At 31.9% G+C, this 15,343-nt stretch overlaps 2 protein-coding genes across 2 annotated transcripts in view; one reads left to right on the top strand and one right to left on the bottom strand.

The window, feature by feature from the left end:
- The window catches only part of LOC101890538 (stathmin), a 380,557-nt gene that overhangs the window by 201,293 nt on the left and 163,921 nt on the right, over window positions 1-15,343 (top strand). The window lies entirely within an intron of this gene.
- On the bottom strand, window positions 12,601-13,519 carry LOC101890369 (uncharacterized). Its single transcript, XM_005183150.3, has 2 exons — window positions 13,374-13,519; window positions 12,601-13,304 (listed from the first exon to the last, which is right to left on the bottom strand). The coding sequence occupies exons 1-2, from the start codon at window positions 13,422-13,424 to the stop codon at window positions 12,627-12,629; spliced, it is 729 nt and encodes a 242-aa protein (XP_005183207.1). The 5' UTR covers window positions 13,425-13,519; the 3' UTR covers window positions 12,601-12,626.

Here is a 15,343-nt window from a genome sequence, read left to right as displayed (position 1 = left end):
TATTTCTTAAAAAAGGTCCTTGAAAAAATATTTCTTAAAAAATCCACGCCTTGTTTGTTGGTCCTTGAAAAAATATTTATTAAAAAATCCACGCCTTGTTTGTTGGTCCTTGAAAAAATATTTATTAAAAAATCCACGCCTTGTTTGTTGGTCCTTGAAAAAATATTTATTAAAAAATCCACGCCTTGTTTGTTGGTCCTTGAAAAAATATTTATTAAAAAATCCACGCCTTGTTTGTTGGTCCTTGAAAAAATATTTATTAAAAAATCCACACCTTGTTTATTGGTCCTTGAAAAAATATTTATTAAAAAATCCACGCCTTGTTTATTGGTCCTTGAAAAAATATTTATTAAAAAATCCACGCCTTGTTTGTTGGTCCTTGAAAAAATATTTCTTAAAAAATCCACGCCTTGTTTGTTGGTCCTTGAAAAAATATTTATTAAAAAATCCACGCCTTGTTTATTGGTCCTTGAAAAAATATTTATTAAAAAATCCACGCCTTGTTTATTGGTCCTTGAAAAAATATTTCTTAAAAAATCCACGCCTTGTTTGTTGGTCCTTGAAAAAATATTTCTTAAAAAATCCACGCCTTGTTTGTTGGTCCTTGAAAAAATATTTCTTAAAAAATCCACGCCTTGTTTGTTGGTCCTTGAAAAAATATTTCTTAAAAAATCCACGCCTTGTTTGTTGGTCCTTGAAAAAATATTTGTTAAAAAATCCACGCCTTGTTTGTTGGTCCTTGAAAAAATATTTCTTAAAAAATCCACGCCTTGTTTGTTGGTCCTTGAAAAAATATTTGTTAAAAAATACAAGCCTTGTTTGTTGGTCCTTGAAAAAATATTTGTTAAAAAATCCACGCCTTGTTTGTTGGTCCTTGAAAAAAATATTTATTAAAAAAATCCACGCCTTGTTTGTTGGTCCTTGAAAAAATATTTATTAAAAAAATCCACGCCTTGTTTGTTGGTCCTTGAAGAAATATTTATTAAAAAATCTACGCCTTGTTTGTTGGTCGTTGAAAAAATATTTATTAAAAAATCTACGCCTTGTTTGTTGGTCGTTGAAAAAATATTTCTTAAAAAATCCACGCCTTGTTTGTTGGTCCTTGAAAAAATATTTATTAAAAAATCCACGCCTTGTTTGTTGGTCCTTGAAAAAATATTTATTAAAAAATCCACGCCTTGTTTGTTGGTCCTTGAAAAAATATTTATTAAAAAATCCAAGCCTTGTTTGTTGGTCCTTGAAAAAATATTTATTAAAAAATCCAAGCCTTGTTTGTTGGTCCTTGAAAAAATATTTATTAAAAAATCCACGCCTTGTTTGTTGGTCCTTGAAAAAATATTTATTAAAAAATCCACGCCTTGTTTGTTGGTCCTTGAAAAAATATTTATTAAAAAATCCAAGCCTTGTTTGTTGGTCCTTGAAAAAATATTTATTAAAAAATCCACGCCTTGTTTGTTGGTCCTTGAAAAATATTTATTAAAAAATCCACGCCTTGTTTGTTGGTCCTTGAAAAAATATTTATTAAAAAATCAACGCTTAGATTTTTAGTCCTTGAAAAAATATTTATTAAAAAATCTACGCCTTGTTTGTTGGTTGTTGAAAAAATATTTATTAAAAAATCTACGCCTTGTTTGTTGGTCGTTGAAAAAATATTTCTTAAAAAATCCACGCCTTGTTTGTTGGTCCTTGAAAAAATATTTATTAAAAAATCCACGCCTTGTTTGTTGGTCCTTGAAAAAATATTTATTAAAAAATCCACGCCTTGTTTGTTGGTCCTTGAAAAAATATTTATTAAAAAATCCAAGCCTTGTTTGTTGGTCCTTGAAAAAATATTTATTAAAAAATCCAAGCCTTGTTTGTTGGTCCTTGAAAAAATATTTCTTGAAAAGTCCACGCCTTGTTTGTTGGTCCTTGAAAAAATATTTATTAAAACATCCCCACCTTGGAGGTCCTTGAAAAAATATTTCTTAAAAAATCCACGCCTTGTTTGTTGGTCCTTAAAAATTTTTATTTATTAAAAAATCCACGCCTTGTTTGTTGGTCCTTGATAAATATTTATTAAAAAATCCGCGCCTTGTTTGTTGGTCCTTGAAAAAATATTTATTAAAAAATCCACGCCTTGTTGGTCCTTGAAAAAATATTTATTAAAAAATCTCCACCTTGAAGGTCCTTGAAAAAATATTTATTAAAAAATCCACGCCTTGTTTGTTAGACCTTGAAAAAATATTTCTTAAAAAATCCACGCCTTGTTTGTTGGTCCTTGAAAAATATTTATTAAAAAATCCACGCCTTGTTTGTTGGTCCTTGAAAAAATATTTATTAAAAAATCTCCACCTTGAAGGTCCTTGAAAAAATATTTATTAAAAAATCCACGCCTTGTTTGTTGGTCCTGAAAAAATATTTATTAAAAAATCCACGCCTTGTTTGTTGGTCCTTGAAAAAATATTTATTAAAAAATCCACGCCTTGTTTGTTGGTCCTTGAAAAAATATTTCTTAAAAAATCCACGCCTTGTTTGTTGGTCCTTGAAAAAATATTTATTAAAAAATCCACGCCTTGTTTGTTGGTCCTGAAAAAATATTTATTAAAAAATCCACGCCTTGTTTGTTGGTCCTTGAAAAAATATTTATTAAAAAATCCACGCCTTGTTTGTTGGTCCTTGAAAAAATATTTATTAAAAAATCCACGCCTTGTTTGTTGGTCCTTGAAAAAATATTTATTAAAAAATCTCCACCTTGAAGGTCCTTGAAAAAATATTTATTAAAAAATCCACGCCTTGTTTGTTAGTCCTTGAAAAAATATTTATTAAAAAATCCACGCCTTGTTTGTTAGTCCTTGAAAAAATATTTATTAAAAAATCCAAGCCTTGTTTGTTAGTCCTTGAAAAAATATTTATTAAAAAATCCAAGCCTTGTTTGTTAGTCCTTGAAAAAATATTTATTAAAAAATCCACGCCTTGTTTGTTAGTCCTTGAAAAAATATTTATTAAAAAATCCACGCCTTGTTTGTTAGTCCTTGAAAAAATATTTATTAAAAAATCCACGCCTTGTTTGTTAGTCCTTGAAAAAATATTTATTAAAAAATCCAAGCCTTGTTTGTTAGTCCTTGAAAAAATATTTATTAAAAAATCCACGCCTTGTTTGTTAGTCCTTGAAAAAATATTTATTAAAAAATCCACGCCTTGTTTGTTAGTCCTTGAAAAAATATTTATTAAAAAATCCACGCCTTGTTTGTTAGTCCTTGAAAAAATATTTATTAAAAAATCCACGCCTTGTTTGTTGGTCCTTGAAAAAATATTTATTAAAAAATCTCCACCTTGAAGGTCCTTGAAAAAATATTTATTAAAAAATCCACGCCTTGTTTGTTAGTCCTTGAAAAAATATTTATTAAAAAATCCACGCCTTGTTTGTTAGTCCTTGAAAAAATATTTATTAAAAAATCCACGCCTTGTTTGTTAGTCCTTGAAAAAATATTTATTAAAAAATCCACGCCTTGTTTGTTAGTCCTTGAAAAAATATTTATTAAAAAATCCACGCCTTGTTTGTTAGTCCTTGAAAAAATATTTATTAAAAAATCCAAGCCTTGTTTGTTAGTCCTTGAAAAAATATTTATTAAAAAATCCACGCCTTGTTTGTTAGTCCTTGAAAAAATATTTATTAAAAAATCCACGCCTTGTTTGTTAGTCCTTGAAAAAATATTTATTAAAAAATCCACGCCTTGTTTGTTAGTCCTTGAAAAAATATTTATTAAAAAATCCACGCCTTGTTGGTCCTTGAAAAAATATTTATTAAAAAATCCACGCCTTGTTTGTTGGTCCTTGAAAAAATATTTATTAAAAAATCCCCACCATGGAGGTGCTTGAAAAAATATTTCTTAAAAAATCCCCACCTTGGAGGTCCTTGAAAAAATATTTATTAAAAAATCCACGCCTTGTTTGTTGGTCCTTGAAAAAATATTTATTAAAAAATCCACGCCTTGTTTGTTGGTCCTTGAAAAAATATTTATTAAAAAATCCACGCCTTGTTTGTTGGTCCTTGAAAAAATATTTATTAAAAAATCCACGCCTTGTTTGTTGGTCCTTGAAAAAATATTTATTAAAAAATCCACGCCTTGTTTGTTGGTCCTTGAAAAAATATTTATTAAAAAATCCACGCCTTGTTTGTTGGTCCTTGAAAAAATATTTATTAAAAAATCCACGCCTTGTTTGTTGGTCCTTGAAAAAATATTTATTAAAAAATCCACGCCTTGTTTGTTGGTCCTTGAAAAAATATTTATTAAAAAATCCACGCCTTGTTTGTTGGTCCTTGAAAAAATATTTATTAAAAAATCCACGCCTTGTTTGTTGGCCCTTGAAAAAATATTTATTAAAAAATCCACGCCTTGTTTGTTGGTCCTTGAAAAAATATTTATTAAAAAATCCACGCCTTGTTTGTTGGTCCTTGAAAAAATATTTATTAAAAAATCCACGCCTTGTTTGTTGGTCCTTGAAAAAATATTTATTAAAAAATCCACGCCTTGTTTGTTGGTCCTTGAAAAAATATTTATTAAAAAATCCCCACCTTGGAGGTCCTTGAAAAAATATTTATTAAAAAATCCCCACCTTGGAGGTCCTTGAAAAAATATTTATTAAAAAATCCCCACCTTGGAGGTCCTTGAAAAAATATTTATTAAAAAATCCACGCCTTGTTTGTTGGTCCTTGAAAAAATATTTATTAAAAATCCACGCCTTGTTTGTTGGTCCTTGAAAAAATATTTATTAAAAAATCCACGCGTTGTTTGTTGGTCCTTGAAAAAATATTTATTAAAAAATCCACGCCTTGTTTGTTGGTCCTTGAAAAAAATATTTCTTAAAAAATCCACGCCTTGTTTGTTGGTCCTTGAAAAAATATTTATTAAAAAATCCACGCCTTGTTTGTTGGTCCTTGAAAAATATTTATTAAAAAATCCACGCCTTGTTTGTTGGTCCTTGAAAAAATATTTATTAAAAAATCCACGCCTTGTTTGTTGGTCCTTGAAAAAATATTTATTAAGAAATCCACGCCTTGTTTGTTGGTCCTGGAAAAAATATTTATTAAAAAATCCACGCCTTGTTTGTTGGTCCTTGAAAAAATATTTATTAAAAAATCCCCACCTTGGAGGTCCTTGAAAAAATATTTATTAGAAAATCCCCACCTTGGAGGTCCTTGAAAAAATATTTATTAAAAAATCCACGCCTTGTTTGTTGGTCCTTGAAAAAATATTTATTAAAAAATCCACGCCTTGTTTGTTGGTCCTTGAAAAAATAATTATTAAAAAATCCACGCCTTGTTTGTTGGTCCTTGAAAAAATATTTATTAAAAAATCCACGCCTTGTTTGTTGGTCCTTGAAAAAATAATTATTAAAAAATCCACGCCTTGTTTGTTGGTCCTTGAAAAAATATTTATTAAAAAATCCACGCCTTGTTTGTTGGTCCTTGAAAAAATATTTATTAAAAAATCCACGCCTTGTTTGTTGGTCCTTGAAAAAATATTTATTAAAAAATCCACGCCTTGTTTGTTGGTCCTTGAAAAAATATTTATTAAAAAATCCACGCCTTGTTTGTTAGTCCTTGAAAAAATATTTGTTAAAAAATCCACGCCTTGTTTGTTGGATCCTTGAAAAAATATTTATTAAAAATCCACGCCTTGTTTGTTGGTCCTTGAAAAAATATTTATTAAAAAATCCACGCCTTGTTTGTTGGTCCTTGAAAAAATATTTATTAAAAAAACCACGCCTTGTTTGTTGGTCCTTGAAAAATATTTATTAAAAAATCCCCACCTTGGAGGTCCTTAAAAAAAATATTTATTAAAAAATCCCCACCTTGGAGGTCCTTGCAAAAATATTTCATAAAAAATCCACGCCTTGTTTGATCCTTGAAAAAATATTTTTTCTTAAATATCCTTGCTAAAATCTATTTTAAGGATTATTTTTAATTTGTTTCCTTTGACCAATCTCTCGTCTCCTTTTCTTTTCCTCCTCCCCTAGAGCCTTCCAGAAAACACACATATTTCTTCCCCTGTGATTAATTCAAAACCATTGTCAGAAACACATTAACATAAATAATTTATATTTTAATTTATTACCTCTCTTCTCTTTTCTCTTGCAGGTAAGTGCAATTATTTTCAACTATAAGTCCAGCTAACAAGCCACAGAGGACGAAGAAAAAAAAGAGAAGAACACCCACAATTCCACCTGGTTATGAACACATCTGATGGCCACAATAATGAGTTCTTTTTTTTGTCGTTTTCATTGTTTTGTGGTTTGTCTTGGGTTTTTGGGGTGAGTATGCGTTTCCTGGCCTCTCCGAATTTGGCCGAATGGACCAAGTTTATGAAATTCATAATAAATTATAAAATATCACCCATTAACATTAAATCTCTCTCTCTCTGTCGGAGAATGTTAAACATAAATTGGCCCAGTGGTGAAGCGGGAAGTTGTCCTCTGGATACAGGATATGTTAGGAAATAACACCTATTGTTTTCAGGAGAAAATGAGAAGGGGTGGGAGAGGGTTTGCCTGATTCACACACACATGTCTGTATGTTTGGCAAAATATGAGCCTTAGAAGCAAATGAGGTGTGGGGTGGGGGAGAGGTCCTGAAATTTGATACCCCAAAACACGAAGCAGCTCATTTCAGGTGTTAGTTTCCACCTTTATTGTTATCCTTTGATGTCGGCATTGTTGTTTTTGTTGTTCTTCCTAAATATCTTATTACCCAACATAAATTTTGCAACCGGTCCGACCGCCCGACCACATTGTATTTGTAGTAGTGCATGTAAATATCATCATAATATGGAAGGATACAAACAATGCCGGTACACTCTGACAAGCTGCCCCATATCCTCATATAGGATCGGGGTATTCGTCATAGCCAAAGCCAGGCAGGCAGGCAGTCACACTGGTCTGATGTTTGTTCGGGAAACATAGTTTCAACTTCTTTTTTATTTTTTTCCGAAAGGAAGCTCTCATTAAAGGTAACTTTGAATGAGTAGTGGCGCCTTCCCTCCTTTCCTCCTCGCTGACGCCAAACCAACTACCCATATTTCCCTTGCCTCCAAGACCACCAACCAAACTCCTGACGCCAATACTCTACTTTGTTGTAGCGAATTTTAGCCACTGTTGTCGCTGTTGTTGTTGCCTTAGTGGCGACGGCGTTAAGGAAATTTGTGGCATAAAAATCTAGAATGATAACAAAAATGAAACAAAGGAAGAAGAAGGAAGGATAAGGGAAAAAGTGGTGGAGTCTAGCTAGGTTAGGTGACTGGCAGGCAAATTGCCCTGTGACTGACGAACTGGCTTCGTTGGTTGGTTGGCTGCCTGGCACCACGGTACTGGTCGGCAAATGTGTGTTTCCTTGTTTTCACTCGATACGGTGAATTTTGATAATTATTTGGAATAAAGGGTCCAACATTATTGGAGTGATGAGAATGAAACCCTCAGGATTTTTTAAAGAATATTTTTTCAAGGACCAAAGAGACCAAGAAACTTGGATTTTTTAAAGAATATTTTTTCCAAGGACCAAAAGACCAAGAAACGTGGATTTTTTAAAGAATATTTTTTTCAAGGACCAAAAGACCAAGAAATTTGGATTATTTAAAGAATGTTTTTTCAAGGACCAAAAGACCAAGAAACGTGGATTTTTAAAGAATATTTTTTCAAGGACCATCAGACCAAGAAACGTGAATTTTTTAAAGAATATTTTTTCAAGGACCAAAAAACCAACAAACGTGGATTTTTTAAAGAATATTTTTTCAAGGACCATCAGACCAAGAAACGTGGATTTTTTAAAGAATATTTTTTCAAGGACCAAAAGACCAAGAAACGTGGATTTTTTAAAGAATATTTTTTCAAGGACCAAAAGACCAAGAAACGTGGATTTTTTAAAGAATATTTTTTCAAGGACCATCAGACCAAGAAACGTGGATTTTTTAAAGAATATTTTTTCAAGGACCAAAAGACCAAGAAACGTGGATTTTTTAAAGAATATTTTTTCAAGGACCATCAGACCAAGAAACGTGGATTTTTTAAAGAATATTTTTTCAAGGACCAAAAGACCAAGAAACGTGGATTTTTTAAAGAATATTTTTTCAAGGACCATCAGACCAAGAAACGTGGATTTTTTAAAGAATATTTTTTCAAGGACCATCAGACCAAGAAACGTGGATTTTTTAAAGAATATTTTTTCAAGGACCATCAGACCAAGAAACGTGGATTTTTTAAAGAATATTTTTTCAAGGACCATCAGACCAAGAATCGTGGGTTTTTTAAAGAATACTTTTTCAAGGACCAAAAGACCAAGAAACTTTAACTTTTTAAAGAATATTTTTTCAAGGACCCAAAGACCAAGAAACGTGGATTTTTTAAAGAATATTTTTTCAAGGACCAAAAGACCAAGAAACGTGGATTTTTTTTAAAGAATATTTTTTCAAGGTCCATCAAACCAAGAAATGTGAATTTTTTTAAAGAATATTTTTTCAAGGACCATCAGACCAAGAAACGTGGATTTTTTAAAGAATATTTTTTCAAGGACCAAAAGACCAAGAAACGTGGATTTTTTAAAGAATATTTTTTCAAGGACCAAAAGACCAAGAAACGTGGATTTTTTAAAGAATATTTTTTCAAGGACCAAAAGACCAAGAAACTTGGATTTTTTAAAGAATATTTTTTCAAGGGCCAAAAGACCAAGAAACGTGGGTTTTTTAAAGAATATTTTTTCAAGGACCAAAAGACCAAGAAACGTGGATTTTTTTAAAGAATATTTTTTCAAGGGCCATCAAACCAAGAAATGTGAATTTTTTTAAAGAATATTTTTTCAAGGACCAAAAGACCAAGAAACGTGGATTTTTTAAAGAATATTTTTTCAAGGACCAAAAGACCAAGAAACGTCGATTTTTTAAAGAATATTTTTTCAAGGACCAAAAGGCCAAGAAACGTGGATTTTTTAAAGAATATTTTTTCAAGGACCAAAAGACCAAGAAACGTCGATTTTTTAAAGAATATTTTTTCAAGGACCAAAAGACCAAGAAACGTGGAGTTTTTAAAGAATATTTTTTCAAGGACCAAAAGACCAAGAAACGTGGATTTTTTAAAGAATATTTTTTCAAGGACCAAAAGACCAAGAAACGTGGAGTTTTTAAAGAATATTTTTTCAAGGACCAAAAGACCAAGAAACGTGGATTTTTTAAAGAATATTTTTTCAACCAAATCAGACCAAGAAACATGGAGTTTTTAAAGAATTTTATTTAACCCCAAAAAGTCACAGAAACGTGATTTTTTTAAAGAATTTTATTTAACCCCTAAGAGTCCTAGAAACGTGGATTTTTTAAAGAATTTTATTTAACCCCAAAAAATCCCAGAAACGTGGATTTTTTAAAGAATTTTATTTAACCCCAAAAAATCCCAGAAACGTGGATTTTTTAAAGAATTTTATTTAACCCCAAAAAATCCCAGAAACGTGGATTTTTTAAAGAATTTTATTTAACCCCAAAAAATCCCAGAAACGTGGATTTTTTAAAGAATTTTATTTAACCCCAAAAAATCCCAGAAACGTGGATTTTTTAAAGAATTTTATTTAACCCCAAAAAATCCCAGAAACGTGGATTTTTTAAAGAATTTTATTTAACCCCAAAAAATCCCAGAAACGTGGATTTTTTAAAGAATTTTATTTAACCCCAAAAAATCCCAGAAACGTGGATTTTTTAAAGAATTTTATTTAACCCCAAAAAATCCCAGAAACGTGGATTTTTTAAAGAATTTTATTTAACCCCAAAAAATCCCAGAAACGTGGATTTTTTAAAGAATTTTATTTAACCCCAAAAAATCCCAGAAACGTGGATTTTTTAAAGAATTTTATTTAACCCCAAAAATCCCAGAAACGTGGATTTTTTAAAGAATTTTATTTAACCCCAAAAAATCCCAGAAACGTGGATTTTTTAAAGAATTTTATTTAACCCCAAAAAATCCCAGAAACGTGGATTTTTTAAAGAATTTTAATTAACCCTAAGAAGGTCCTCAGGCATGGATTTGTTAAAAATTTTTATTCCCATCATAAAGGGCTCCTAATTTGTTTTATGACCTCTGAAATCCCTCCACAATATTTTTATCCGTAAATTTAAATTTCCTTTTCATATCACCCCAGTAAATGTAACACCCTTTTTTGTGATATCCTTGTCGGCATAATTCCTGCTCAAATACTATAGACAACAAACTATGGTCATAAAAAATATAGCTAAAAATACTACAAAACTTAAGTATACTAAACCTAGAAAATTGTTAACCAACCGACCAAGCAACCAGCCGCCGCCATCCAGCCATCAAAGTAATATAACAGTTAACACACACGCACACCAATACCAAGGCAAGTTTTCACACAGCTACACCAATACATGGCAAGCAAACAAACAGTGATTCATCGGTGTGCATTTTCAGCAAAAATTCATGAAATACAAAAGGAAAATCAAGAGAAGAGAAAGAGAGAGAGAGAGTGGAGTTCATTTAGAAAAGGCTGGGAGAGAGAGAATAGTTTTCTCCACATTTGTCAGCCAGAGGTCTTATAAACGATGGCGCCGCTATTCTATTGTCGTGTTGAGGCAAACATGTAACGTCATTCGGTTTCTACGACTCATCGTATTATGGTCTCTCGTCCACTCTCTCTTGTTTTAAGCTCTCTTGGAAATGTATTCTCTCCATGGGTATTTTAATTGTGAGGTATAAGACTCCTTAGTGTTATATTTAATGACAGGATAATTGTTTCAATTTTTCTCTCTCATTATTTTTTTACCAATTCTCTCTCTCTCTCCCTCTTCCTCTCTTTAGGTAATGTAGAGAGCTTGAGCCACATTTCAATGCAGTTTTTGCCCTTTAAATTACGGTTGTCGAAAAATAATATTACTCATACATTCAGGTGGCCGTTTTCCCATCTGTGTTTTATTTTTCCTTTTCATCTATTTTTATCATAGTTTTCTTTGTGTTATGTGAATTCCCCCCCCCCCTCCTCCTCTTTGCAATTGATTGTTTTTTTTTATTTTGTTGTTGGTCTGACGCCTCACTGACCGGTTGTCGGTGGTTTTTGGAGCTTGTGTTGTGTTACTCATACTTTGTCCTTTTTCGAAATTTATGCATGCTTTTAACAACATAAACAAGGATAACATATCGACGGTGAATACAAATTGTTGGGGTCCTTAAAACCTCTCTTTCTCTCTCTCTCCGTCTCCCAGAAAACCCATTGTGTAACAGTTATAATTTAACCCGGAATAATTTTCTATTACCTACCATAACATTACGTATTCGTCACCATAGCTACCGGTTATTAACACCTCATACCCGCAGAATGGCAAAACAATTGCCATGGCATCCTGAAATTGGCAGTTAAGGGGTTATTCACACAAAACCTCTAACATGGAAACCCAAAAGGCCCAGAAACGTGGATTTTTTAAAGAATTTTATTTAACCCCCAAAAGGCCCATAAACGTGGATTTTTTAACCCCCAAAAGGCCCACAAACGTAAATTTTTTAAATAATTTTATTAACCCCCCAAAAAGTCCCAGAAACGTGAATTTTTTAAAGAATTTTATTTAAGCCCCAAAAGTCCCAGAAACGTTGATTTTTTAGAGATTTTTATTTAACCCCCAAAAAGGCCCATAAACGTGGATTTTTTAAAGAATTTTATTTAACCCCCAAAGAGGCCCAGAAACGTGGATTTTTTAAAGATTTTTATTTAACCCCCAAAGAGGCCCAGAAACGTGGATTTTTTAAAGATTTTTATTTAACCCCCAAAAGACCCACAAACGTGGATTTTCCAAAGAATTTTATTTAACCCCCAAAAGGCCTTCTAACGTGGATTTTTTAAAGAATTTTATTTAACCCCCTAAAGGCCTTCAAACGTGGTTTTATTAAAGAATTTTATTTAACCCCCAAAAGGCCTTCTAACGTGGATTTTTTTAAGAATTTTATTTAACCCCCTAAAGGCCTTCAAACGTGGTTTTATTAAAGAATTTTATTTAACCCCCAAAAGGCCTTCTAACGTGGATTTTTTAAAGAATTTTATTTAACCCCCAATAGGCCCAGATATGTGGATTTTTTAAAAAAACATTATTTAACCCCCAAAACGCCTTCAAACGTGGATTTTTAAACGAATTTTATTTAAACCCCAAAAGGCCTTCAAACGTGGATTTTTAAAAGAATTTTATTTAAACCCCAAAAGGCCTTCAAACGTGGATTTTTAAAAGAATTTTATTTAAACCCCAAAAGGCCTTCAAACGTGGATTTTTAAAAGAATTTTATTTAACCCCCAAAAGGCCTTCAATCGTGGATTTTTTAAAGAATTTTATTTAACCCCCAAAAGGCCTTCAGAGAGACATTTGTTATAGAATTTTATTTAACCCTATGAAGGCTTTCAGGGAAGCATTCTTTATAGGATTTTATTTAACCCTAAGAAGGTTTTCAGAGAAGCATTTTTTATAGGATTTTATTTAACCCTCAAAAGGCCTTCAAATGTGAATGTTGTAAAGAATTTTATTTAACCCCAAAAAGGCCTTCAGAGAGGCATTTTTATAGGATTTTATTAAACCCTAAGAAGGCCTACAGAGGTATTGTTTATTGAGTATTTTTTACAAACCATTTGTATAGCGTATCTTACATTTACTCTCCACCAGGGGTCGCTCATCTGGAAATAGCCCCATAAACTCAATTACCAATATCTCCTTGCGAATATAGTTCGTTTCCTGTGAGAACTTTTCCTGCCACTGGACAATATCGGCATTTTCATGTTCCTCGGCCTCATTTAACTTGCCAATGAAATCCTTCACCCTCTCCTCCAATTTCACAAAGAACTTTTCGAAAGAGTTACGCATGACGTCACGCAACTGCAATACCATATCGGAATATTTCGAAGTCCAGCCATATTGCAGGTGATCATCATTGGTCACCGATTGAAATATTGAACGAATTTTGTCGTTATTAAATTTCAAACTTTTCTGTTTTTGACAATTGCCAGGATCGTTTCTGAGGCCTTTCAGTAAAATTGCACAATTTTCTAAGGCCTCTTCAAATTCTCCATAGAAATGGGCGTTTCGTAAATGGTCATCCTCTTGGGACCACTTCTTGAGGGCCTCTACATATTCGGACATTTTGGTGTAAACTTCCTCGGGCCAAATGGTTCTCCGCAAATTTTCATAGGCAAATTCCAGCAGCTTGAAACGTTTGGTTTCCTTTAATTTTTCATCCGTCGTAAGGGAGTGATCCCTACTGTCCACCTCAAAGGATTCCAGGGGCACTGCATTGTTGACCTACAAAAAATTGGGGTTTGTTTATATTTTTTTTAGGATTTGAAATTTTTCAAATCTTCAGAATCTTACCTTGACTGCGACAGATACAATTAAAATTAATAAAAAATTGAAATATTTCATGATTCGAATTCTTGCCGCTGATCTTGTGACTTTGACTGACTTACAGTTGTTGTGAATTAATTTAATTTATATTCAATTGATTATAATTATGGGAATCTCTTATCAGCATTTCTGAGTAGCAGTTGTGCTTTTCTTATCAGGGATGGCACTTATTTGAATATGTACGTTTTGAAAATATTTCTAAAGAATTTTTTTAACCCCAAAAGGTCCCAGATACTTGGATTTTTTAAAGAATTTTATTTAACCCCCAAAAAGGCCCAGAAACGTGGATTTTTTAAAGAATTTTATTTAACCCCCAAAAAGGCCCAGGAACTTGGATTTTTTAAAGAATTTTATTTAACCCCCAAAAAGTCCCAGAAACGTGGATTTTTTAAAGAATTTTATTTAACCCCCAAAAAGGCCCAGAAACGTGGATTTTTTAAAGAATTGTATTTAACCCCCAAAAAGGCCCAGAAACGTGGATTTTTTAAAGAATTTTATTTAACCCCCAAAAAGGCCCAGAAACGTGAATTTTTTAAAGAATTTTATTTAACCCCCAAAAAGGCCCAGAAACGTGGATTTTTTAAAGAATTTTATTTAACCCCCAAAAAGGCCCAGAAATGTGGATTTTTTAAAGAATTTTATTTAAACCCCAAAAAGGCCCAGAAACGTGGTTTTTTTAAAGAATTTTATTTAAACCCCAAAAAGTCCCAGAAACGTGAATTTTTTAAAGAGTTTGATTTAACCCCCAAAAAGGCCCAGAAACGTGAATTTTTTAAAGAATTTTATTTAAACCCCAAAAGGCCCAGAAACGTGGATTTTTAAAGAGTTTTATTTGACCCTGAAAAAGGCCCAGAAACGTGGATTTTTAAAGAATTTTATTTAACCCTGAAAAAGGCCCAGAAACGTGGATTTTTAAAGAATTTTATTTAACCCTGAAAAAGGCCCAGAAACGTGGATTTTTAAAGAATTTTATTTAACCCTGAAAAAGGCCCAGAAACTTGGATTTTTAAAGAATTTTATTTAACCCCCAAAAAGGCCCAGAAACGTGGATTTTTTAAAGAATTTTATTAAACCCCCAAAAAGGCCCAAAATCGTGAACTTTTACCATCCCTGATATACTCTTATCATTGTTATTGTAATTTTTATTTTTTTTTAATCGTTTTTCACAGAATTGATTTCTATGCTGTTATCACCGAAGGTTGATGATTTGTACAGGGTGGGTTAAAAAAAAATCTGGAAAAAAGTCAAACACCATAATTTTATTTTTTTTTTTAATTTTATTGAATGAGAGCAATAAATATCGGAAATACCATCAAATTTTAGAATAACTTTAGATTTGTTGGAATTGGTCACCTTTGGCACGAATTATGGCCTTTAAACGGCCAATGAAACCGTCACACGCTGCCCGAATGTTGGTCTGCGGTATTTAGGCCCATTCCCGGCAAAGCGCTTGCTTGAGGTGATATTTTTTAGTGGCAACCTTGCTTTCCAAAATACTCCAGACACTGAATAATTTTAACAGCTGTCGGACAAGTGGTTTAGAAATGACAGCAGTCTAAAAGTTGGTTGCAGTTTTTTCATCTCGCCCTGTATTTTTCAATATTAAGTTCCGGTAACACTTCAGAGAATTGATTTTATTATTTATTATTATTTGCAAGGAAATTCCATTTTAATATTTATTAAAAAAATCCACGCCTTGTTTGTTGGTCCTTGAAAAAATATTTATTAAAAAAATCCACGCCTTGTTTGTTGGTCCTTGAAAAAATATTTCTTAAAAAAATCCACGCCTTGTTTGTTGGTCCTTGAAAAAATATTTCTTAAAAAAATCCACGCCTTGTTTGTTGGTCCTTGAAAAAATATTTCTTAAAAAAATCCACGCCTTGTTTGTTGGTCCTTGAAAAAATATTTCTTAAAAAAATCCACGCCTTGTTTGTTGG

Source organism: Musca domestica, unplaced genomic scaffold, assembly GCF_030504385.1.
Source record: "Musca domestica strain aabys unplaced genomic scaffold, Musca_domestica.polishedcontigs.V.1.1 62, whole genome shotgun sequence".
NCBI classification, from domain to species: domain Eukaryota; kingdom Metazoa; phylum Arthropoda; class Insecta; order Diptera; family Muscidae; genus Musca; species Musca domestica.
The sequence above is the reverse complement of the archived record's forward strand: the minus strand, read 5'-3'. Positions and strand labels throughout refer to the sequence as shown.

Coding starts and splice junctions, on each gene's coding strand:
- LOC101890369 (XM_005183150.3), bottom strand. CDS start 13,424: ATGAAATATTTCAATTTTTTATTAATTTTAATTGTATCTGTCGCAGTC. Junction 13,305..13,373: donor TTGTATCTGTCGCAGTCAAG/GTAAGATTCTGA, acceptor AATTTTTTGTAG/GTCAACAATGCAGTGCCCCT.